A 27,476-nucleotide genomic window follows, 5' to 3' on the forward strand; every position below is an offset into this window, starting at 1 on the left:
GAAGTGGAGCAGACAAACAAGGAGTACAAAGCTATCTGTAAGCACTTTAAGAATGTTCCCTTAATTAACACCAGTAGTTGTAGCAGAGAATGGCATACCAAGCATGGTCAACATTTCAGTTATCTAGGTAAACGTGTTTTAAGTGATACAATTATCGGAATAGTATTGGATAAGCTAGAGAAGGAAAATAGACCAGTAATGTGTTTGGATTATGTTTCAACTGAGATGACAAAAAACTTGTATGCGTAGACCAGGTACGGTGTTCTAGTAACATAGGACACAACCTGGTCAACTTTCATGCAGTAACAGTAGGTCATGTCAACTAAGAGAATATGCGAAAAAAGAAATGCCTAAAGCAGAGTTTAAAATATGCTATCTCAATATTCAGGGCATGGCAGATAAAAACTTAATTGTCAACGAATTTTCAAATGAAAACGTGATAGATATTCTATGTTTAAGTGAACATTGGTGTAAAGAGGATGAGCTTGGGTACAAAGTATTGGATGATTACACACTACTTAGTTGCTATTGCAGAAAACAGCACTTACGTGGTGGGGTAGCAATATATGCAAAAACACCTCTTGCACCAAACTGTGGCAGGATAGATCTCAATACCCTTTGTGATGAAATGCATTTTGAAATTTCAGGTCTAGTAATTGAGAGCCTTAAGCTAATGATAGTAGTAGTGTACAGGCCACCTAGTGGTGACCCCCATATCTTTCTGGAGAAACTTGAGGAACTCTTAATGTACATATATATACCGAAATGGAAAAAATACAATGTTGTCATTGGAGGGGATATCAATTCAAGTTTTGATGTCCTGCAAACCTACCAGAGGCTCATCCTGTCTAGACAATATATTTACAAATATTAAGAGAACTTGTATGTCCACTGATGTAATTAGTTTCCCTTTCTCAGACCATGATGCAGTATATCTTAGTCTTAATAATGTAACTTCAGACTGCACCAAACCAGAATCTAAAACTGTGATTATCAGACCAGTGAGCAGAGAAAGGATGGATAGGTTTAGACATGCCCTCACTTATTTCAGTTGGGACACATGTTTTATTAGGCTTCAGCACTGTTCAGCTGATATTGTATTCACAAAGTTTTTCTCCATCTTTTTAAATGTATTTGAAAATAACATCCCTTTGAAAAAGTGTACAGTGAATATTAGTAGTAATTACAAGAAAAGGAAACCTAGGAATGGTACACTCCACAGTTAGGGCAACTGAAAAATACTGTTATGCTGTATTCTAGTCTGTACAAAACCAGTAAATCAGAACTGTATAAAGACCTGTATGCTAAAGCTAAATGCAAGTATAAGAAGGCAATAAATGAAGCAAAGAAACTGCATAACATAGTAAACATTGAAAAATCTAACAATAAATGCAAGAAGGCCTGGAGTGTAATAAACTCCATTGCACACACTAAACACAAAGAGTAAATTGCCATTACCCCAGAAGAATTTAATAAATATTGCATTCAGTCCATTGAAGAAATTAGTAGTTCAATAATCAAACCACCTGAAAATGCACTTAGTATTATGGATAGCTGCTTTGAAAACCTTCCCCCAAGCACCTTCACTTTCACAGAAGTGAGCCCAAATAATATCCTAAAAATAGTGAAAAATTTCAAACCTTCAGTTAGTGTTCATTACTATGATATGTCATGTAATTTGTTGAAAGATGTTATTGATCGTGTGATTTATGCTTTAACCTTTTGTGTTAACAGATGCCTAGTTCAAAGTAAGTTCCCCAACATACTAAAAATTTCTAGAGTTGTGCCCATATACAAAAAAGGGGAAGAGAACTGTCCCACTAGTTACAGACCTATATCCATAACCCCCATTTTTTCAAAAATTTTAGAAACGATTATGTATGAGCAAGTTAGTGCCTATTTGGGTAAACTAAATATAATTAGTGATAAACAGTTTGGATTTAGGAAAGGTAAATCCACAACAGATGCAATGGACTCCCTCGTAAAATTAGTCCTAAATGTGTTTGAGGCTAGGGACTATGCCAAAGCTACATTTTGTGACCTGAGCAGAGCCTTTGACTGTGTAGAGCATGACACTGTGCTGAATAAGCTAGTTTACTATGGTTTTGATGACAACAGTATAAATATGTTCAGGTCTTTGCTAGAGAACCGTCAACAAGTTGTGTGCATTGGTAGGGAGAAATCAAATTTGGTTAATTTTAGGTACGGAGTGCCTGAAGGGTCGGTGCTTGGACCTTTACTGTTTATACTAACGATTAATGACCTGCCCTTATTCATAAATTCTCATACAATATTGTATGCTGATGACACAACTTTTCTACATAAAAGCTCTGATCTAGGTACACTGAAAACACTGACCGAAAATACCCTTGCTCAGTCCTCATTATGGTTCAAAGCTAATGGCTTCTTGCTAATGAAAACAAAACCCAGACACTTTACTTTAGCCTCAAAGAGATTCATAACTACCAGGAATTAGTAACTGTTAAATTTTTAGGTGTTACTGTTGACAATAAATTGACGTGGTAACCACACATTAAAAATATATTGGCTAGGCTTTCAAGAGTTATTTATCTAATTAGAAATTTAAAAAGACATGTTCCCAATGACTATGTGAGATCAGCATATTTTGCCTTCTTCCAAAGCATCATCTCTTATGGAATTTTACTGTGGGGTAGTAGCTGTCATGTAAATGACATTTTACTTTTACAGAAGAAAGTAATAAGAATAATAACGGATTCTGATAAAACAGAACATTGTAAACCTCTGTTTATTAAATTGCAGTGTCTTACAGTAGTAAACTTATTCATCTACAATGTTTTAATGTACATTAGAAACAATGTGTCTAATTTGTTGAGAAGTGATATTCATAGCCGTAATACTAGAAACAGAACATCTGTAGATGTACCATATAGATTATCAAAATCGCACAACTCTTACCTAGTTCTTGGACTAAGGATGTTTAATAGACTAAGTGCTGACTTTAAAGAACTGCCTGTAAATATCTTTAAAGCTAAATTATACAAGCTACTAGTGAACAATCCGTTTTACACCACTGATGAATTTTTTGAAGATGAAAATATTGTATTCTAACGTGTACCTATTTTATGTAAACCAATTTACATTGATATAGTAGTTTATGTTGAAATATATGCTCTTGACTTTGTCTATTGCTGTAATCAGCTGAACGACAGTAAAATTATTATTATTATTATTATTATTATTATTTTGATTTTCGCAGTGTCAATGGGGATACACAATTTTTGCCTAAAGAAGCGGTACATTTGCCTAAAGAAGCGGTACATTCCACCATGCGTTGGACGTTTGGCAACGCTGCTCTACGAGTATAATCTAAGCTTTCATTGTTGTATAAAAACTCAATGCATTGTTGAAACAGTTGTAAGGTTGTAACAGTCAGTCGGCAGGTTACTATGGAAGTGTGATGTGATTATGTAGTGTACTACATGCAGTCTTCGTCAGTTTATAACATAAAAAGAAGTGTTAGTGCCGAAATACAATGTCGAAACAACAAACTTTAATTTCTTTCTTTTCTAATAAAATACAGTGTATTACACAAGACAAAGCTGAGTGTGAGTCTACTGAAAGAAGTGCTAGTGATTGTGATGATGAATTGCGTAGGTCTACCAAGTCTTCAGTTTCCTGTCCACAGTTTTCAAACGATAAATGTGCTATTTATGGCCCATCCGTAAATTTCAATTCTAAACAAAGTATTGAATGCGAGATTAAGTAGCAGTAAAAATGGGATTGTAAGTACAATTCGTTGTACTTTGATCACGAGCGGGGTGGGACTTTCTGCAAATTGTGTGAAATGCATTTAAAAAACGATATCGAAGCTCTACAGAAAACAGGAGGAGTGTTCATTTCTGTACTTTTCACTAAATTTAGAAAAGCTACCGGAAGCACGGGAAAACTAGAAAAGCACACCAACTCAGAAAAATAAGCAAGAGCCGTTGCACTTGAAAATTGTAGATTACAGGGATTAAACGCTCCAGTTCATACAGAGACATTTAAACAAAATGAAAATGAAAAAGCTTTAAACTGCCAAACATTGTCATCGTTAATTCTAAGTCTGTATTTCCTTAGTAAGGAATAAATACCCCACACAACAAAATATGAACCTCTAATTCGTAAGGTAGTACTGGAAAGCGACATTAATCTTGAAAAGTGGTTAAAATTTCAGAGCGAGAGGTCCACATATTGCATCAGAATTGTTGACTTGTTTGGGAGAGTCTTTAAACTTTCAAGATGAAACACTTGTCCATGACAAATATTTTTCATTAATGGCAGACGAATCTACAAATATTTCCAACCGAAGTGAACTGTCTTTAGTAGTTCGATATGTTGCACCGTCTCCATCGTTTGAAGTGAAGGAAAGGTTTTTATGTCTCATTGAGTTGAAAAGCACTTCATCAGAATCCATATTTACAGCAATTGATACTGAACTAAAGAAAAGAAAACTTTCTTATGACAGATTATTATCTTGTTCTTTCGACGGTGCCGCTAATTTTAATGGTTCTATCTCAAGAGTCCGCGCTCGGTTGTCAGAGAGGAAGAACCATAAGCTGCCATACATTCACTGTAGAGCACATGTTTTGTCAATTGCTGCCACCAACTCTAGGAATAAACACTCCATTATAAAACGCACTTTACATGTTGTTAAAGACATTTACAAACTTTTTTATGGAGAAAATGTTTTGCATGAAATTCAGCGTGCTTTAGAGCAACATGTTTTAAAAATACCCAAAGCTGTTGACATCTGATGGTTAAGTACCTATCGCACAGTTCATGCTCTTTTCATGTCCTACAAGTCCATTATAATGGCATGTGAACATATACACAAGGATGGCGCAGATTTAATAAGTTTATCTGGAGGAATCTTGTTAGAAATGATGAATTCCAATTTCATTGTAGGTCTAGTTATTTTAGACGATATGTTAAATGCAGTGTCAAACTTATGTAAAGTTTTGCAGAAACAATCACTTAAAATTTCGAAAATCCCTCTACTAGTTTCTGAAACTCTGGAACATTTAAGACACATCGACTGTCTTTGTGACTGCGATGGGCGTAGTGCAGAAAATGAAACTCTTAATGAAATTAAAACACTACAGGAGGACGCAACAGAAGTTAAAGGTGTGCTATTTAGAGGAACAGATTCAAGCTATGAAAAGCGCAAGGAAATTTGTTAAAAGTATGATTCAATACTTTGTTTAGAATTGCAATTTACGGATGGGCCAGAAATAGCACATTTATCGTTTGAAAACTGTGGAAGGGAAACTGAAGACTTGGCAGACCTATGCAATTCTTCGTCACAATCACTAGCACTTCTTTCAGTAGACTCACACTCATCTTTGTGTTGTGCAATACACTGTCTTTTATTAGAAAAGAAATAAATTAAAGTTTGTTGTTTCGACATTGTATTTCGGCACTAACACTTCTTTTTATGTTATAAACTGACGAAGACTGCATATAGTACACAAATGGTTTGATGAGAAACTAGAACTAAGTACATATTTTGAAATTTCTAGAGTTTAGTGATAATGATTGTAAAGAACTGTGCTTGATTTTGGGACTTACAAACGTCGACACTGTTATTGCAGACTTCCATTCTTTTAGGTATCCGGTACATTGTTAGTAATAAATTAGACGATACATCTTCTGATGTTGCTGCTTTCATTCTGAGAGCCGACATCGGCTACGAAGCACTACGGACACTCGCTGAATGTGTACTGTGCATTCACGTTTCGACTTGCAATGTGGAAAGATCATTTAGTACAATGAACAGGATGATGACAAAATTAAGGAATAGGATGTGTCAGGAAATGCTCCAAGCTTATGTGAATATTTCAATTGAAGGGGACGACGAGCCAACAGAAAGTTTTATTGGTGATGTCATCAAGAGATATGCTGTGAAAAAGCCTCGACGTGTTAGTTTGATGTAAATGTGAGCTTTTTTGCATGCAATAAAATTATTTTATTATTTAATATAATTAACTTAGGCTTAGCCTAACAGTTTAGTACTTAACCTACATATTATTTAATTATATATTAGCTATTCATGAAAAATTTTAAATATTAATAGCGCTGCTACGTCTTTAGAACGTTATCACTTAAATTCTAAGCCTATAACTTTGTCCTCTCCCCCCCTCCCCGGTCAAGCTATATATCCCCCCCCCCCGGGGAAAATGGCTGTATTCAGCACTGTACAGGACAGTCGAGCGATCTTGGATTAGGACGACGTCCCGACGCATTCAATATATCATATATTTCGTGCCATGCCTCTGTCATCGAGGCAAGAGTTCCAATCATTGCGGATGATCTTTTGTCCTAAGTATCCCATTGTTTTACCAAGATGAGTAACCCTAGTCAGAAAATTTACTGTAAAAGAGAATGGTAATAATAGTAATTTCTACTTTTGTGTCATTTGATAACAAATTAAATTGTTTAACCTCCCCATTAATTTAGCTTATATTACACGAGATGTATTTTTTGTTCCATAGATCCATAGTGAGCAAATCCTCAAGGATGTACCAACATATTGGAAAACAACAATAAACAACACATATTTGCAAAGAAAAAGGGATATTCTAATGTGTCTTCCACAAACCCAAAGTGAAATGGTCATAATGGATGTTGATTTAGTCATAAAATCTTAAAACGTATTATTTTCGTTTAAAGGCAACAACAAGCATGTCACAAAACATGTAAATGTAGAATACACAGAAAAATCGGTTTACAACACTTATGTTCATTGATCACATTACTGAAGACGTACAAAAGTCACAGTTTAGGTAATACAGTACACTCACGTTTATCCGAAATGCTCGGAAGGCGGCCAGTTCGGATAACGAAAATTTCGAATAAACCAAAGCCCCCTGTTTTCAAACGTGTAACGCCCGGAATTGGGTCAATACCGCGAAATATGATCGCAAATCGTGCTTAGGGTACGTAGAATGTTATTGATATGGTTGTGAATAAGCCTGAATGTTTTTGACTGAAAAAATTGTGTTGACGTGTTAAAAAGGCGCCAAAGTATGATTGAAAACTCAAAGTTTTTAAGTGCTGAATAACAAAGCTCGTTTATTTTGCGTTCTTACAGAAAAAAATCCGCATTATTTGGCAACAGGAAAAAACAGGAGTTTTAATTTTATTACCTTCTCTTTCGAATAAAAAATAAACTACCGTACAAAATTATGAAATAAAAAAAATTAACTTATGGACGTTGAAGTTCTAGGACACTTCATTAGAATTTAATTTTTGGTAACAAGGTCTGTAATGGTTTTTAGTTTTTTATCTTGAGAAACTTTTGTTGCGGCAATATATCTCCAACGTTGGAAACAAACGATTGCGGGATAAGTTGCCTCCTCCTGTTGGCTGTGTATTACAGGGCGGTTGGGATCGCTTCGTAACCGACTGTGAGAGGAATCTTTTTCTCTGCTTCGTCATCAGAGACATGTTCTTTTGACGCTTTCTGATTGGTCGCAATGTGGTCGATTTCTTCCTCAATCAAATCAAAAAGACGTTTTCCATCCACCCTTCAACGTCTTCGAAGTTTGCGTCACCACAACCCAGTAGGCTCTCCAGTAAATTCACAAAAATTACATTTTCGTCTGTTTCTGGCACGTCAGCTTGAGTTTCGGTGTTGCCCCCTTCTTCCAACCACTGATGAGTTGCCTTATGTTCTAACAGTTTTTTCCAAGACCTAACGAGAGAAATTGGATGAATTAGATTCCAAGAGTCAGCAATCCAGTGAATGACACTCAAAAAACCGATTTTTTTTAACAGCTCGCACAACATCTTCTTCAGCATCAATCGCACCAATTAAGCATTCCAGCAGATTGCGCCTATAATGTTTTTTCATAGCTTAAAACACACCTTGGTCTATCGGTTAACATAGAGACGTGACGTTTTTTGGGAGAAACACAACTTTGATATTCCCATCTTATAGATCATCTGGGTGAGAAGGAGCGTTGTTCACAAGAAGTAGATGAGGATGCGGATAGGAGGGGCGTGTGGTCAGCACACCGCACTCCCAGTCGTTAAGATAGTTTTCTTTGACCGGAGCCACTACTGTTCGGTCGAGTAGCTCCTCAGTTGGCATCACGAGGCTGAGTGCAACCTGAAAAATGTCAACAGCGCATGGCGGCCCGGTTGTTCACCCATCCAGGTGCCGGCCACGCCCGACAGCGCTGAACTGTAGTGATCTGACGGGAACCGGTGTATCCACTGCGGCAAAGCCGTTGCCTCCAATACGAACAAGAAACACGTTAAAACTTCAAACAACGCACGCATGAATTGATGACATTTGGACTTCTGACACGCTCCAGTGCACTGATTAGCAGTAGACTTCCGAAAAACACCAGCGAATGCATGGCTCCAAGCGCAGACAAGTTGAAACTTGTCAAGTGTCAGTCTAGTTAGCTAAAAGCGTAGCTGCACGATGCGTCAGACAGCGTCAATGTAAGCTGCGAAAATTCGAAAAATTTGTTTGGGTAAAACGGATTTCGGATAAACGCGATTCGGATAAAGAGGGGTTTACTGTATCTTGTAGTCTCTTCTTAAGCTCAGCTTTGTTAGTAGTTAATCTTTTTATCGTTGCTGGCATGTAATTGAAAATGTGTGTACCTGAGTGATGTACCGTAAATTGGGGCTACATTGCTCCTATGGGGGTTACTTTGCTCCAGAATTGAAAAAAGTTTCAAAGCCCTCTGGAGGGAAAATCTTCAACTACAACCAAAAGCTTTCAGCTTGAAATCATAGATGGCATCACAGTCTTCCTTCCAGTACTTTCTGGGTCTGTCATTTTCAGCTTAGTTGTTGAGTGGAAGCCATTGAGATGACGTGTTATTTATTAAAGAGAAATCTACGTTTGAAAAGTTGTCTCTACAAGAACAGAATTTTATTACTGAAAGGGTAAGTATACAACCATTTGTTGTATAATTTAATGCTGAATTAAAATTTACTTTGCCTGATAATGCGGTTGCGTTTGTTTTTCTCTTATTCAAAAATATATTAGTGAGTTTACATGTTCTACAATTGTGGGGCTACTTTGCACCATTCATAAAATGGGGCAAAGTAACCCCACTCATTTCTGCGAAATATATCTTAGTTATCTTTCTGTTTTATTTCTCATAGATATGGCTCGTGAATATAAAAGAAAACCAGGATCACATCGACACGTCGACTATTCCCCCAACAGTTGGAACAATGCATGGAAAGTATCAGGAATGGTACATTTTACCACAGAAAGCCTGCAGATCACTTCAAAATCCCAAGACGTAAAATTTTAAACAAACTTAACCAAAAATACCCCAGGAATGAAGCCTGATTTTAATGGAGATGAGGAGAACGTGTTTGCACCATATATAGAAATGATGAATGATTATGGCTTCCCCGTAAATTCTGATGATCTGCGCTATGTAGTAAAATCTTATCTCGATCGAATGGGACATGATGTGAAAGCATTTTCCAACAATATACTAGGAAAAGATTGGACAAAAGATTTCCTTCAACAACATTCTCAACTGACTGAAAGATTTGCCACCAACATCAAATGCAGCAGGGCAACTATTGATGAAACCATGTTGCACTGAAAATCTGTTCGATGTAACGAGAGATGTAACACCATCACACATCTGGAGTCTAGATGAGACAAATCTCACAGACGATCCTGGTAAAAGCAAAGTTATCTGTTGCTGAGTTGCAAAAGCCGCTATTCGGTGATAGTTCAGGAATGACTGAAGGATTTAATTAAATTATTGTGAATGTAAACAGAATACGTTTTATTTTAAAGAGAAGTATGAAATTTCCACAAAACTGGAATATAAAAATGCGAAGATGGCGTTATTTCACCCAGAAAAACTAACTTATTTAACGGTAAGAAGAGAACAAAAACGATGTTCACGACAGCGACAAAAAATTCTAAAAAATGAAATTACCTTAAAATTACTTTTAAGTGACACCAACCTCAACATTATGCATCAACTCAAAATAGCTTCTGGCTTCTTCCTCGTTCTGAGAATTCGCAGCAGCAGAAGCAACTGTAGGAGTACCTTCTTGCTTGGTCACCCAGTCTTCCACCAAAGTGTAACTGCTAAAGATTTTTGACGTCTGCATGTTTGACTTCAAAGTTATACCCCTGCTGTGATTGGTGCTGGGCCGTTTCCTTTGATGACAACATCTGGCCTTCGCAAGTTACGTGTAGAACACACGGATTCAAACACTGGTGAGCGAAAACCCTACGACCACTTGCTTAATAGTGCGTTGGTCCATCTTTGGAAAGCAATGCAGCAGCGATTCTGCGTGGCATGGATTAGAGAAGTCCTTGGTAGATTTATGGAGGTATGTGGCACCACACGTCTATGTACAGGTCACGTAGTTCCCGTAAATAATGGGCCGGTAGTTTCTAGACAAAGACAGCGTCCCATATGCCTTCTATTGCGTTCAGATCAGACGAATTTGGTGGTGAAGACATCAGCATGGCTTCCCTGCCATGCTCCTTAAAACACTATAGCACGATTCTGGCCTTGTGACACGGACAATTATCCTGCTGGAAGATGTCATGATAGGTGAAGAAGAAATGTATATACACTGGCGTCAAAATTAAAGCAACAAACTGTTATTTCCCCGTCCCATGACTAATTCACGTTATAATCAAACAAACTGTCAACAGATGTCGTTACGATCGTGGTGCGAATGGAAGATGGCATTCCGATCAAAAGATAACCACGTCAACAATGATGTCAGGGCACTTATCAAGTGGAGTAGGTTTGCAGGATAGTCCCACATCCACAATCGCTGTATATGCAGTCACAGGCGGTGCAATGTAGCACAGAGAAGATGCCTACAGACTCTCTGTAGTGGAGGACCATAGGAAGAGTGGAAGCAGGAGAGTCGCAAACTGATGTGGCCCGATGACCTAATGTGAATCGTTCTGTTGTTTCTCGGATGAGGCAACAGTTTATAGAGACTGAAACTATATCCTGGAGACCACGACAGGGCCAACCACATGTGACATCAGAAAGATTGGATCGTTATTTGGATCTAAGGGCATGAAGGTACCACGTTAGTACTGCACTGCAACCGGCATCTGACCTCATAGCTTCGCCTGGACGTGTTCCATCGAGGCGAACCGTGTTCAGAAGGTTTTAGCAGAGTGGCCTTTATTGTTGGAGACCTGCTGTCTGTTTAGCTCTGGCTTATCTTCACAGAAGGGAACATCTAGAGTGGAGCCGTCAACATGTCACCTGGACGGTCGTACAGTGGGCCAATGTTCTTTTCACAGATAAGTCCTGATATGGTCTGAAGAGTGATTCTCGATGGATTCGCATCTGCAGGACACGTGGAACATGATTTCAGGACCCAAACATTGTGAAAAGAGACCGATATCTAAGAGCATCCCTAATGGTGTGGGCAGGGATTATGTTGACCACTCGAACACATCTACATGAAATTGGACAGATGAATCAGCAAAATTTAATGGCTGTCAGGTACTGTGAGGAGATCTTGGGATCTCATGCACGATTGTTGCGAGGTACTGTGGGCCTAGACTTTTGTAGTGATGGATGATAATGCTTGACCTCATAGAGCATGGGTGGTTGAGGTCTTTTTGGAAACGGAAGATATTGCACTCATGGAGCGGCCTGCTCACGCTCACGATTTTAGTGCAATAGATCATGTCTGGGGTGACTAGGGAAACAGGTTGCATCACATAAGCATCCACCAACCACTCTCCACGACTTTTGAGGAGCTCTGTAAGAAGAATGGGTGTTATTGCTTCAACATGAGACTGACGACATAATTCACAGTATGTCCCATCGTTGTCAGGCTGGTATTGGTGCCAGGGGTGGTCACACCCCATACTGAGCACATTAAGCAGTTGTCAGAATGTATGTTCAAATACGTTAAGTTGAAAAAGAAACGAAGAAAATTTTTGTCTACCTTTATGAATGTTGCAGTTGATTACATTCTGTATTCTTTACATTGTCTGTACTTCACTATCACCTGTTTATACTATTGTGTGGCAAAATAAACGCAACCTTGCAAAATTTCAGTTTGTTGCTTTAATTTTGGACACCAGTGTGTGTATATATAAACGGTACTGTCCTGACTGACTGACTCATCATTGCCCAGGCCAAAACGCTAAGGATAGAAACTTGAAATTGACTGGGAGGGGATGCTCACCTTATACTGCAGGCGTCGTTTAAGAAGGGTTTTTCGAAATTCCACCCCTAAGAGCGTGAAATATGTCGCTAGTAGGCAATTTTGAAGTTAGACTAAACCCTATCGGGGTGAAATAGTGACTGAAAACTGTTTGGAAAATAAATCATTATTAAAGAACTATTCAGGTATTTTTAATGCTATGTTTATGAAAATTGGTATTTGACTTCCCAGTTAGAAATAAAAAAGGCGTGTTTCAGTGTTTCTGAAATAGGGGATGAAATTTTTTATGAAGCTGTCGACAGCACACCTGTTGGCAAAGATGTAGCGTGGAGATCGGTAGTAGGCGCTGGATCAAGCGCACTTACCATAAGAGAGGTCAGAGACACACCGACAAGCAATACGCCGCCAACGCCCTCTTGACAGCGGCCACTGACTGGAGGACTTCACTGACTCCCTCATCGAGTTTGGTGTCTGTCAGTACATCCGCAGTGCAGGCTCGGTTCACATCGCAGGTTACAACAGTACATAGCATCCAGATTATGTCTGTAGTGCCGGCTGATGTGGCTGAGCGGTCCTAGGCGCTTCAGTGCGGAACCGCGCGACTGCTACAGTCGCAGGTTCGAATCCTGCTTCGGGTGTGGATGTGTGTGATGTCCTTAGGTTAGTTAGGTTTAAGTAGTTCTAAGTTCTAGGGGACTGATGACCTCAGATGTTAAGTCCCATAGTGCTCAGAGCCATTTGAACCATTTTTTGTCTATAGTGAGACTAAAGTTTGTAATAGCAGGATTACTGATATAGTCTGCAAAAGGACTGTTACTGATGAGCTTGTACCTCAGCACATGGACTCTATTGAAGATAAGGTTCATGTAAATAAGGAACCGTATTAATCCATGTGTGCATTTGTGTTGTAGAAAAAAGATACCGGCCACCCATAACAACATCCTCACCCTTTCTTCCTTACGATACAAGGCTCTACAAATAGTTTTGTTGTGAAAGCATTTTAAAGCTAAATCTTTGAAAATCGGTATTTACCATCTCGGAAATGACGTGTTTAATTGTTTTTGGAAATCCAACTCCTAAAGGGGTGAACTAGGAGAGAAAAATTTTTAAGAAAATATTTCGTTATATTGGAAACACTTTAAAACTAAACCTACGAAAACTGATATTCCGCTTCTCAATACAAAGAAATATATATTAGAGGATGATGGTTTCTATGGAAATATCATCACAAGAACGCAAAAGGCACGATTAACAAAAACGTTTGGTCAGAAGTACATTCGGAAAAGATTATGCTTCTATGACCTTAATTAGCGCGAAAAGTTCAGGAGATGTTACAAGCTATGAACAACATAAAAATTCGCTTAAAGAAAAACAAAAATAAAAAATCTGTGCAGAAAAATTCGCTTAAAGAAAAACAAAAACAAAAAATTCTGTGCAGACCATACAGACTACGCGAGCCTAGCAGTGGGGGTTAAGTTGGTCAAGCATAAAGGGATTCAGATCGTTCGTAGTCCACAGCTGGTGCCTTCGGCTTCTACCGCAAGACCCACGGAAGGCCAGGTGAATATCCTCCATAGCTTGTTGTTGCCACCACTGTTGCATCTGTGGCGCGGTGCATGCTTCGAGCAGCCGCTCACCTGAATGACGTTGTACCCGATATGGCGTAACAAGAAATTTGATTCAGCTGTCCAGGTGACACGTTTCCGTTGATCCATGGCCCAGTCTCGATGATCCGGTGCACACTATAACCGTAATTATTGACGATGTCGTTTGCGATTTACAAAGAGGCAAGCCCCTACTCTATGTTCTGTGACGAGACGTGGATGTGCGACACCTCATCGCCTATTCGGGCTTTCACCGTCCTTCAGTTACTTCCCATGGATACTCAAGACAATAGCACGCGAACAGACTACTAGCTTCGCCTTTTCCAAGATTTTCGTTCTGGACAGTGTGTTTCTGTAGTCCGAAGAAAAATAACACTGCATCATTAGAAGTGTTAAGGATGTATACTGAGTACATCTGGTTGGAGATAGTATATAAAAAAAATACATATAAAATTGCCAAATTAGAGACGTTACAGACAATTTACAGCGGATGCTGCTCATAATTCATGCTACAGTTAGGTCGTCATTGAAATACATTGCAAGCGCTGGAATAAAGTAGTTTTCGTCCAATCCCACACTGAGGTAGCGATCTCTCTCATCAGGAATGCCATTGTCGTGCAGGGTCTTGTTGAAGTCCAACACGCGACCCTCAAATTTGTAGGTGTAGCTGAATCCATGTGTGTTAAACGGAAGAGCGCGTTCCACTATACGCTTCAGTTTATCTTCACAGCAAACCTGTCGACAAGAAACAAAAGTGCTGTTACTGAATTGCCATAGCAGCCACTAAAACACTGCAACATTGCAAAAGTAGAAACGGTAGAATTATTTCAAGTGCCCCACTCTAATATTCGGCCACCCTGCTGCGTCAAGTGTTCTTTTGAATTTTTGGTAAAATAAACACAGGAAGGACACAACGAGATGAGGAAAGTACGTTAAAAATATGTTTCACTTACGACATAAACAACGTCTCCGATGTTGTGCGGGATAGCCAATAGTTGCTGAACAGTTCAAAGAAAACTTGAGTCTCATTACAAATAGATACCCCACTCATACAATTATAGTCAGTGATGAATTCAATCTACCCTCGATATGCTGGAAAAATTATACGTTTCAAGCCGGCAGCAGGCATAAAACGTCATCCGAAATTGGACTGAATGCTTTCTCAGAAAATTATTTTGGATAATTAGTTCATGAGCCCACACGAAGTTTGAATAGTTGCGAAAGCATGCTTGACCTCCTAGCAACAAATAATCCTGGACAAATTGGAAGTATCATGACGAATACAGGGATTAGCGACCATAAGGCAGTTTCTGCTAGGCTGAATACTGTAACACCTACAACCATCAAAAAGAAACGCAAAGCACATCTTTTTTTAAAAAAAAGGTGATTAAAAATGTTCTTAACGCCTTTTTAAGAGACAGTCTTCACTCCTTCCGATCTGATCATGTAAGCGTAGAAAAGATGTGGAATGATTTCAGAGAGATAGTGTCGACGGCAATTGAGAGATAAATACCGGTACCACATAAAGTAATAAATGATGGTACTGTTCCCCCATGGTACACAAAACGTGTCAGATCGCTATTGCAGATGCAACGAAAAAAGCATGCCAAATTTAAAAGAACTCAAAATCCCCCAGATTGGCAAATTTTTGCAGAAATTTGAAATATAGAGCGTGCTTCAATGCGAGATGCTTTTAATAATTTCCACAACGAAACTCCGTCTCGTAATCTGGCAGAAAATCCAAAGAGATTCGGGTCATACATAAAGCACACCAGTGGCAAGACGCAATCAATACCTTTAATGCGCGATAACAACGGTGAAGTCACTGATGACGGTTATGAAACACGGTTTTCCGAAACTCCTGCACCAAAGAAGACGAAGCAAATATTCCTGAATTCCAATCAAGAACAACTGCCAAGATGAAAAACATGCAAGTGTAGCAAAGCAGCTTAAATCACTTAATAAAGGCAAGGCCTCCGGTCTAGATTCTATACCAGTCAGGTTCGTTTCAGAGTATGCTCATACAATAGCTCCATATTTAGCAATTAAATACAATCGCTCGCTCACAGAAAGATCCATACCTAAAGACTGGAAAATTGCTCAAGTCACACCAACACCCAAAAAGGGGAGTGGCAGTAATCCGCTAAATTAGAGGTTCAAAAATAGCTATGAGCACTATGGGAGTTAACATCTGTGGTCATCAGTCCCCTAGAACTTAGAACTACTTAAACCTAACTAACCTAAGGACATCACACACATTCATGCCCGAGGCAGGATTCGAACCTGCGACCGTAGCGGTCGCTCGGCTCCAGACTGTAGCGCCTAGAACCGCACGGCCACACCGGCCGGCCCAATAGACGGAAAGTATAAATGTAAGTGTAGATGTAGATGAAAGTCATCGAGTAAAACAGAAGTAATTTCCGGCGTTCCGCAAGGAAGTGTTGTAGGCTCTCCGATGTTCGTGATCTATATTACCGACGTAGGAGACAACCCGGGTAGCTGTCTTAGATTGTTTGAGATGATGCTGTCATTTACCGTCCTGTAAAGTCACCAGATGACCAAAACGAATTGCAAAATGATCTAGGTAAGATATCTGTATGGTGCGAAAAGTGGCAGTTGACCCTGAATAAAGAAAAGTGTGAAGTTATTCACTTGAGTACTAAAAGAAATCCGCTAAATTTCCATTACGCGATAAGACACACAAAACTGAAGGCTGTGAATTCAACTAAATACTTAGGGATTACAATTACAAATAACCTAAATTGGAACGATCACACAGATAATGTTGTGGGTCGCTGGCAGAATACTTAGAAGGTGCAACAGATCTACTAAAGAGACTGCTTACAGTACACTTGTCCGGCCTATTCTGGAGTATAGCTGTGCGATGTGGGATCCGCATCAGGTGGGGCTAACAAATGACATCGAAAAAGTTCAAAAAAGGGCATCTCGTTTTGTATTATCGCGAAACAGAGGAGATAGTGTCACAGACATGATACGTGAAATGGAGTGGCGATCATTAAAACAAAGGCGTTTTTCGTTTCGATGGGATCTTCGTATGAAATTTCAATCACCTGTTTTCTCCTCCGATTGCTAAAACATTTTTTGGCACCCCCCTACATAGGGAGAAATGATCATCACGATAAAATAAGAGAAATCAGGGCTCCCACAGAAAAATGCTCATTTTTCCCGCGTGCCGTTCGAGAGTGGAACGGTAGAGAGACAGCTTGAAGGTGGTTCATCGAACCCTCTGCCAGGCAATTTATTGCGAATAGCAGAGTAATCACGTAGATGTAGATGAGATATCCCTACAGGCAGATCCCGTTCACCGCATGGCGCTCACGGACAGTGTTGCATAGGGCGTATCCGTTTCAGCGGTTAAACTAGGTTTGGAAAGGTGTAGGGGGGAAAAAAAACATTGTGCCTTCTAGCACTTCAGACTGACATGTACGAAGGATCGACTGAAGGATTCAGACATTGCCAATGCAGCTGGCCATTGCTATCTGTGCAAGATGGATAGGATTAAAATATCTCCTGTAGTGCCACAGGCGAAGTGGCGATGTGTGAGTCTGCAATGAATGTCCTGCATGAAATACGCAGAGATCTTTTCGATAGTTGCTATTTTTCTGAAAAAATATTGTGGTATTTTCTTCACATAGCTATCAGATGTTATGACGTGGTGAGAAAAGATAGGTGCAATAAATCGTGTTGCACTAATTGCACACCGCACTTCCGTTTCCACATCATTTAGAGACTCATTACTGTAACTGATGACTATTTGTAGAACTTCAGCGGCGATTGCTCTGTGAGTCGAGGTACCTCCCTAAACGCAGCCATGCCTCATCACAAAAAAAAATGCATTTTATCCTCGACTACAACAGGTGTGCTACTGCCAAACAGTGTGTCCTGAGGTAATCGGGGCCCGCTTCTCTGGCTCCCGGGTAGCTCGTGGAACGCCCTGTATACAGGGTGTTACAAAAAGGTACGGCCAAACTTTCAGGAAACATTCCTCACACACAAAGAAAGAAAATATGTTATGTGGACATGTGTCCGGAAACGCTTAATTTCCATGTTAGAGCACATTTTAGTTTAGTCAGTATGTACTGTACTTCCTCGATTCACCGCCAGTTGGCCCAATTGAAGGAAGGTAATGTTGACGTCGGTGCTTGTGTTGACATGCGACTCATTGCTCTATAGTACTGGAATCAAGCACATCAGTACGTGGCATTAACAGGTTAGTGTTCATCACGAACGTGGTTTTGCAGTCAGTGCAATGTTTACAAATGCGGAGTTGGCAGATGCCCATTTGATGTACGGATTAGCACGGGGCAATAGCCGTGGCGCGGTACGTTTGTATCGAGACAGATTTCCAGAACGAAGGCGTCCCGACAGGAAGACGTTCGAAGCAATTGATCGGCGTCTTAGGGAGCACGGAACATTCCAGCCTATGACTCGCGATTGGGGAAGACCTAGAACGACGAGGACACCTGCAATGGACGAGGCAATTCTTCGTGCAGTTGACGATAACCCTAATGTCAGCGTCAGAGAAGTTGCTGCTGTACAAGGTAACGTTGACCACGTCACTGTATGGAGAGTGCTAGGGGAGAACCAGTTGTTTCCGTACCATGTACAGCGTGTGCAGGCACTATCAGCAGTTGATTGGCCTCCACGGGTACACTTCTGCGAATGGTTCATCCAACAATGTGTCAATCCTCATTTCAGTGCAAATGTTCTCTTTACGGATGAGGATTCATTCCAACGTGATCAAATTGTAAATTTTCACAATCAACATGTGTGGGCTGACGAGAATCCGCACGCAATTGTGCGATCACGTCATCAACGCAGATTTTCTGTGAACATTTGGGCAGGCATTGTTGGTGATGTCTTGATTGGGCCCCATTTTCTTCCACCTACGCTCAATGGAGCACGTTATCATGATTTCATACGGGATACTCTACCTGTGCTGCTAGAACATGTGCCTTTACAAGTACGATACAACATGTGGTTCATGCACGATGGAGCTCCTGCACATTTCAGTCGAAGTGTCCGTACGCCTCTCAACAACAGATTCGGTGACCGATGGATTGGTAGAGGCGGACGAATTCCATGGCCTCCACGCTCTCCTGACCTCAACCCTCTTGACTTTGGGGGCGTTTGAAAGCTCTTGTCTACACAACCCCGGTACCAAATGTAGAGGCTCTTCGTGCTCGTATTGTGGACGGCTGTGATCCAATACGCCATTCTCCAGGGCTGCATCAGCGCATCAGGGGTTCCATGCGACGGAGGGTTGATGCAAGTATCCTCGCTAACGGAGGACATTTTGAACATTTCCTGTAACAAAGTGTTTGAAGTCACGCTGGTACATTATGTTGCTGTGTGTTTCCATTCCATGATTAATGTGATTTGAAGAGAAGTAATAAAATGAGCTCTAACATGGAAAGTAAGCGTTTCCGGACACATGTCCGCGTAACCTATTTTCTTTCTTTGTGTGTGAGGAATGTTTCCTGAAAGTTTGGCCGTACCTTTTTGTAACACCCTGTATAATTTCATTTACTCAGAATTCCAAACACACAACTACAGATGAAATTTCCCTTCTCTTCGTTCAAATGGCGCCAAATCACCCCGTTTTAATTTTGGACCACACAGGAAACGAGACAAAAATGTAATCAAATGAAACTACAGTATATGTCTCGAGAGACCATTCTAAGTGTCAAACATGTATGATGTATACATACAGAGTGAAGCGACGAATGAAAATTTATACCAAGGTTGGGATTCAAATCCGGGCTTCCTGCTCACTAGGCAGATGGGCTAACTACTACGTTACCCAGGGACAGTGGCTTTGCACAACTGCTCAGATAACACGACTCCTCCTCAGTCTGAATTCCAATACACGCCTCAGCCCATTTGGCACAATGGAAATTCGGATTGAGGAGGGAGGAGTGCTGTCTTTGTAGTTGTGCAAAGCCACTGTCCCTGGGTAGCGTAATAGTTAGCCCATCTGCCTAGTTAGCAGGAGACCCGGATTCGAACCCCGGCATTGGTACAAATTTTCGTTTATTGCTTCACTCTTCATATACACCCACAGATGCCTGAGAGTTAAAATGGTATTTGGAACCATCTAGTCTCGCACCGATGCCTGGGTTTCAGGTATGATCTCTCATTTCGTTTGTTGCTGAGATGCTATTGAATACAGTTAGAGAGCTTCTGCAATGCCGTTCGAGTTTATTGGAGCACAAAGTGGGTTGAGGCGTGAGTGGGAATTTGGATTGAGGAGGGAATTGTGCTAGGAATGTTGTGCATAGCCATTGTGGCCAGGGTTATGTAGTGGTTAGCGCATCTGCCTAGAGAGCGGGAGACCCAGGTTCGAATCTCAGACTTGGTATGAATTTTCACTTGTCGCTTCTGTCTGCATATACACACACGTAATAAATGTTATGTAAGCCCTAACGTGAGTGCATTTAAACTTTCTGCTGGAATTGGGAAGAATGGGAACATGGTGAAATCTGGGAAAAACTGTACAGTCAGAGATCAAACATGTCAATAGCAAGAAGTCGAGGTTTGGTGGACAAGTGATACAGCGAACGACTGGAAGCTGAAAGGTTGCAGGACAGAATCCCGGTCGGGCCACCTTGTATTTCACCTCTCAATGATGTGACAATTAGCCACAAACGATGTGTGATTCGAATACTACGGTAAACTATGGGCCCCCTTTTCCCCCAGTAGGATTACTGTGGCAGATTGGGGACAAACAAGTCCGCCGAAGTACCGTGTAATCGAAAGACTTGTAGCAAATCGTTGAGCCGCACGAAATTACTAATGGTAGAAAGAAAAAAATCCGATCCACTATCAGCAGGGTCACCGTAACGTAAAAGAGAGCGCCAATAACATCGTCGTTGATTTTGATTGATATTAGTGAACGCACACACCCATGTAGGAATTGTTGGGCTCCGCAAGGTCTACATTGTAACGATCTCTAATGATGTGAATACATTAAGTTTCCCCATTAAACCTCACTGATTTCCAAATACACTTATAAAAAAAGCTGTGACATACACACACTTGGGATCTGCATTATCTAAAGTAGGCCAAAAAATTTAGTACAAAAAATTAATACACTTCCACATGGGCACCTTTTGTAACCCGTAAAACGTCTACACAATACGCTGCCTCAATCCACGTGCGTACAAGCATGTCTGGAGTGATGGAGGCTACTGCATCCACAATTTTTCCGTGTGGGTCGCCAAGGTCGCGTACAGGCGAGATATACACACATTGTGTTTAACATAATCCCACATGAAGAAATCTGCTGTCTCACCACCGAAGACATTCAGTGTTCGAAAGCTTTCTAGTTTTCTCTTGCCATTACAGACAATCCAAAAAAGCGATCTTTTTTTAAAGGAAGTTATTTTGTCATTAGCTGAAAACTGGTGCCTGTTTTACTTGTAATGACAGGTTTAATTCATTAATTTTTCCAAATAGATTCGCCAGAAAGCTAGTCTGAACAGCCAAGTCCCATTGCTAAAGCTCTTTAAATTTCGAAGAAATGTCAGTAATAAAAGTTAGTAATTCAGCCCTTAGTTCGAATAATCTTCTTAAGCTCTTACCCCAAGATAACCATCTAACCCCGGAGTTACGTCTGCTACCATAATCTTTATGCTACATTGAAAAATATCGGCAGTGAAGAGGCCGTGATTTAACGCAATTGATTATTGTTATTGATCCATCAACAACCAGTTGTGGATTTGGCAGCGTCTTCTTTACCGGTAGTGCTTGTCTGTGCATGATACAATGGCTGTAACTACTGTTTGGCGCTTTACTTTTTGTTAGCGTACTGATCCTACCGTTTTACCTGTCATTGCCTTGGCCCTTTCTGTACAATTATCCATACAATCATTCCATTCGAGATGCCTGATTGCAAAAAAATTGTTAATCGTGATAGAAATTTCTTTTCTGGTGGTGTTAATTGACAACAATGTGCACATATGCAAATCTTCGCCTGAATGTTTTATATGGATATCGTACAATGACAAGGGGCGTTCAGTAACTAATACAACGTATTTTTTTCTGAAAGCAGGTTGGTTTTACTCAAGTTGCACTACGACATATTATTCCACATTCTTCTGGCTACAAAACCCTGTTTTTCAACATATCTCCGTTCAACGCGACCGTCTTACGCCATCATACTGGGAGGAACCGTATGGCCGCATGGTACTACCCTATTGGTCGACACTGGAGCCAAAGTCTTGCTGCATCCAAGAAGTGTTTCTTTCATTGCGCCAAACAGAAGGAAGTCGGTAGGTGCGAAATCCAGGTTGTAGGGTGGATGAGGAAGAACAGTCCAGCGAAGTTTTGAGAGCTCCTCTCAGATGTGCAGACTTGCGTTGTCATGGAGAAGGAAAAGTTTTTTTGTATTTTTGTTGGGACGAACATGCTGAAGACGTTCCTTCAATTTCCTTAGGTTAGAACAATACACTTCAGAGTTAATCGTTGTACCATGAAGTAGGATCTCAAACAGAATTATCCCTTGAGAGTCACAAAGACCATCGCCATGACTTTACAGGCTGAGGGTGCAGCTTTGAATTTTTTCTTCGGAGGAGAGGTGGTATGGCGCCGCTCCATGGACTGCCGTTTTGTTTTCGTTTCGAATGATGAACCTATGTTGCACCGTCTGTGACGATGTTCGACAAAAAGTTGTCACGATCAGCTTCGTACCATGCAAGTAATTTTGCACAGATGGTCCTTTGTTTTTTTTTCTGTTAGGCGGCGAGTAGCTCAGCAGGTCGACCACCTCGAATAAGAGTGCCTGCACGTTCTAACACTGCAGGAGTCACAGCTGTGTACGACCGGCTGGCATGGGGGAGACTGGTTTGCACGACCTTGTTGCGATGGTGACAGACGCCTCGCCCAACGACTCTCCGTGCTTTTGTTTACTACCAGGTTCCCGTAGTCTTTCTGCAAGCGCCTATGCTATGCTCTGCCAAAAGAAAATGATAGCTGTCTGCTTGGAACGTACCTCTGCAACAGAAGCCATTATGAAAGCTATGTATAGTGCTACCACCTATCGGAACTTCATTAAACTACAGGGGCTGAAGCAGGAATATTCCACGGTGTCCCACAACAAATTCTGCATTTTTTTCAACCAAAACTGGTCGAGCAAAGTATGTGTTGTATTAACTATTGAACATCCCTTGTATCAGCAAGATGGCCAGTCAGAAACATCAGTTGACTCATTCATTTGGAAGCTGATTATTGTGCTGAAGGCAACCAAGTAGTTCTTGCGCGAGGCAGTTAATTCGACGCAAAACAGTGGTCTGAAAGCTGCGCTATAGAAAGTTGCTTTCCAGATTATTCAGCGAACATGTGTTATGTCTGCCAAGATGGTTTTATTAAATTGTCAGCGGTAGCATGCGCTTCGCCCACTTTAGAATCAACAAATCCGAGACTGATGCAAGATTCGTCACACTTTCTTATCGCCGTGCCGAATCTGACTGCGTGTCAATAATAGCAAACTCGAGTAAGAACTGTACCCTGTGCTGCATGGTGCGAATCTATTGTTGTTGTTGTTGTGGTCTTCAGTCCTGAGACTGGTTTGATGCAGCTCTCCATGCTACTCTATCCTGTGCAAGCTTCTTCATCTCCCAGTACCTACTGCAACCTACATCCTTCTGAATCTGCTTAGTGTATTCATCTCTTGGTCTCCCTCTACGATTTTTACCCTCCATGCTGCCCTCCAATGCTAAATTTGTGATCCCTTGATGCCTCAAAACATGTCCTACCAACCGATCCCTTCTTATAGTCAAGTTGTGCCACAAACTTCTCTTCTCCCCAATCCTATTCAATACCTCCTCATTAGTTACGTGATCTACCCGCCTTATCTTCAGCATTCTTCTGTAGCACCACATTTTGAAAGCTTCTATTCTCTTCTTGTCCAAACTAGTTATCGTTCATGTTTCACTTCCATACATGGCTACACTCCATACAAATACTTTCAGAAACGACTTCCTGACACTTAAATCTATACTCGATGTTAACAAATTTCTCTTCTTCAGAAACGTTTTCCTTGCCATTGCCAGTCTACATTTTATATCCTCTCTACTTCGACCATCATCAGTTATTTTAATCCCTAAATAGCAAAACTCCTTTACTACTTTAAGTGTCTCACTTCCTATTCTAATTCCCTCAGCATCAGCCGATTTAATTTGACTACATTCCATTATCCTCGTTTTGCTTTTGTTGATGTTCATCTTATATCCTCCTTTCAAGACACTGTCCATTCCGTTCAACTGCTCTTCCAAGTCCTTTGCTGTCTCTGACAGAATTACAATGTCATCGGCGAACCTCAAAGTTTTTACTTCTTCTCCCTGAATTTTAATACCTACTCCGAATTTTTCTTTTGTTTCCTTTACTGCTTGCTCAATATACAGATTGAATAACGTCGGGGAGAGGCTACAACCCTGTCTCACTCCTTTCCCAACCACTGCTTCCCTTTCATGCCCCTCGACTCTTATAACTGCCATCTGATTTCTGTACAAATTGTAAATAGCCTTTCGCTCCCTGTATTTTATACCTGCCACCTTCAGAATTTGAAAGAGAGTATTCCAGATAACATTGTCAAAAGCTTTCTCTAAGTCTACAAATGCTAGAAACGTAAGTTTGCCTTTTCTTAATCTTTCTTCTAAGATAAGTCGTAAGGTCTATAGGCGAATCTATAGGCTACACTAAAAACGGAGCTTCCATGAATTACGTGAGGCGGTTAGTGGACGAGGCGGTCGAGCCGAACCTCACCTCGTCTGATGGAATGGGATTGTCAGAATCAATAAATAATGCCCTTGAATATCTGAAACTAGCCTTTACAAATAGCTTCAGGTACATGAATATGTCACTCACTTCTCCAAAAGAAAAAACTGCCATAATTAAATCTTTAAAAACAAAGCATTCTAGTGGTTACGATGAAATATCAACAAAGTTAATTTAGGCATGTTCTTGTGAGTTTAGTATAATTCTAAGTTACTTGTGTAACCAGTCAATTATAACTGGGACATTTCCTGACTGGCTACAATATGCAGATGTTAAGCCTCTATTCAAGAAAGGGGATAAAGAGATACCATCAAACTACAGACCGATTTCACTTTTGTCAGCATTCTCAAAAATTTTAGAAAAAGTAATGTACAGGCAGCTTCTCAGCCATCTGACCACAAATAACATATTATCTCAAGAACACAGTTTGGATTTCTGAAGGGTTCTGATATCGAGAAGGCTATTTACATCTACAGTAAAAATGTACTTAATTAATTAAATAACAAATTACAAGCAGCAGGTATTTTCTGTGATTTGTCAAAGGCATTTGATTGTGTGAACCCAAACATTCTTTTAAATAAATTGGAATTCTATGGTGTCATGGGCAGTGCTGCAAAATGGTTCAGGTCATAACTCGCTAACGGAAAACAAAGGATATCAGTGCAAGGGACTAGTGAATTAAGTCATCAGTCATCATCAGAATGGGAAGAAATTACATGTGGTATCCCACAAGGATCCATCTTAGGGCCATTGCTTTTTCTTGTGTACATTAATGATCTCTCATCAGTTACACTGCCAGAAGCAGAGTTCGTTTTGTTTGCAGATGACACAAGTATTGCAATAAATAGTATGTTGAGTGTAGTTCTAGAAAGATCTGCTAATGATATTTTCATGGATATTAATAAATGGTTTAAAGCCAACTCACTGACATTAAACTCCGAAAAGACTCACTATATGCAGTTCAGAACCTGTAAGGGGTTTGCACCCAGCATATGCATAAAGTATGAAGAAGAGCAGATAGAAGTGGTTGACAGTCTTAAATTCCTGGGATTACAACCTGATAATAAATTCAGTTGGGAGGAGCACACCACAGAATAGCAGAAACGTCTGAACAGATCTGTATTTGCAATTCGAGTGTTAGCTGACACAGGCGACATAAAAAAGAAAAAGCTTGCATACTTTGTCTACTTTCATTTCATAATGTCATATGGTATAATATTTTGGGGTAACTCTTCAAGTCAAACTAAAGTTTTCAGAGTTCAAAAGCGTGTAATACGTATTATTTGTGGATTAAATTCACGGACGTCCTGTAGAAACCTCTTCAAAGAACTGGTTATACTAACTACTGCCTCTCAGTATTTTACTCCTTAGTGAAATTTGTCCTAAATAATATATCTCTTTTTCCAACAAACAGCTCAGTTCATACATACAATACCAGGAACAAAAATGATCTGCACAAGGAATTAAAAGCACTTACTGTAGTTCAGAAAGGGGTCCACTACTCAGGAACACTCATCTTCAATAACTTCCCAGCAAACATAAAAAATTTAGTTACAAATAAAGATCAGTTTAAAAGGAGCCTGAAAGACTTACTAGTGGCCAACTCCTTCTACCCCATTGAAGAATTTTTTAATAGAAACAAATAATGTATTGTATATATTCATACTATTAGTATTGTTATTTCAGCTTTAAAAAAAACACACATGTTCCACATCCACGAGGATCTCCTCAGCATGGATCTATGGAACGAAAAACTAATCTAATCTAATCTAAACGTGGGGGGAAGGAATGGCTCGGCAAATGTCACGTAATTTTTTTCCTCAAGAAACAGTGTAAAATTGCGAAAAAACTGGGTTAAACTGAGTAACACATGTTACTCCGTTAAAATACGGCCAAATCCTACACAGTAATATTTGTCACGGTTATGCGAGCGCCACGAACTAGCACAGTAGCCCTCAGTCGCCAACGACCAGCCAAACGTACGACTCGACGAACGCCGCGGCGTAAACGAACAGATCCCGACTTGTGTTTACCTCCTAAATGGTTCGTTACTCGAAGGCTCATTCAACGCTGTCACTCATTCAGAATGAGTTAACATGCTTGTTTTTTTCTATATGTGAAAAGACACGTCTACAGGACGAAGAAGTGCTGCCAGGAAGAAGTGACGAAGTTATGGAAAGCAGCGAAGCAGATGTTCCGGAAAAATTGAAGACTTGATGCTGCACGAACGCACGAGATCGAACAGCTCATTAGAGAAGCGGCGGAGAGAAAGACCTGGAATACTCTGGCATTCCTTGATAAGGTAGGCTAAACACCTTTCTTTCTACTGAGTTTCTGTGTGCAGGCGACAGCGGTTTGGAGTGGCTACATGAAAGCAAGGCTGAGGTAGCAGATGATTTTGCTGAAAGTCACATGGACAGTAGCCACTCTATAGACCAGACGAGTCCCCATGGACTCAATTTGAATGAATATTCTGTGGCGTCACCGCCAGACATCACACTTGCTAGGTGGTAGCCGTTAAATCGGCCGCGGTCTGTTAGTATACGTTGGACCCGCGTGTCGCCACTATCAGTTATTGCTCGAGGCACCTGTTTTTCGCAAGGCGCGAAATCGCGAAATTTTCACGAAAATTTTACACATTTTGCTGAATACGCGAAATTATTTACTTTTAAGCCAAATCGCGAAATAATTGACGAAACTTTGCAAAATCTCGTCATTTGAACTTAACTCCAGAAATTCGATTGGAGTTATGGTAATACAGTCTGGATATCGATTGTACACCATTTCGATATGTATAATATATCGAGTATTCCAAAGACATTCTACGATGTTCTGGATGTTCTGGGGGTGTATTCGGTATTGCGTGTTGGAAATTGTTGTGGATCGCCGGTGCATTGA

The 27,476-nt window shown here is 40.3% G+C and overlaps 1 protein-coding gene across 1 annotated transcript in view; it reads right to left on the minus strand.

Moving 5' to 3' along the window:
- Positions 1–14,285: 14,285 nt before the first annotated feature.
- The window catches only part of LOC124788629 (cytochrome b5 domain-containing protein 1), a 35,988-nt gene continuing 22,797 nt past the window's right edge, over positions 14,286–27,476 (minus strand). The window contains exon 3 of the mRNA XM_047255899.1: positions 14,286–14,516. Coding sequence (XP_047111855.1) covers positions 14,286–14,516 — 231 coding nt within the window. The remainder of the gene's footprint in view (positions 14,517–27,476) is intronic.

The sequence above is a fragment of the Schistocerca piceifrons genome, chromosome 3 (genome assembly GCF_021461385.2).
Source record: "Schistocerca piceifrons isolate TAMUIC-IGC-003096 chromosome 3, iqSchPice1.1, whole genome shotgun sequence".
In the NCBI taxonomy this organism is placed as follows: Eukaryota; Metazoa; Arthropoda; class Insecta; order Orthoptera; family Acrididae; genus Schistocerca; species Schistocerca piceifrons.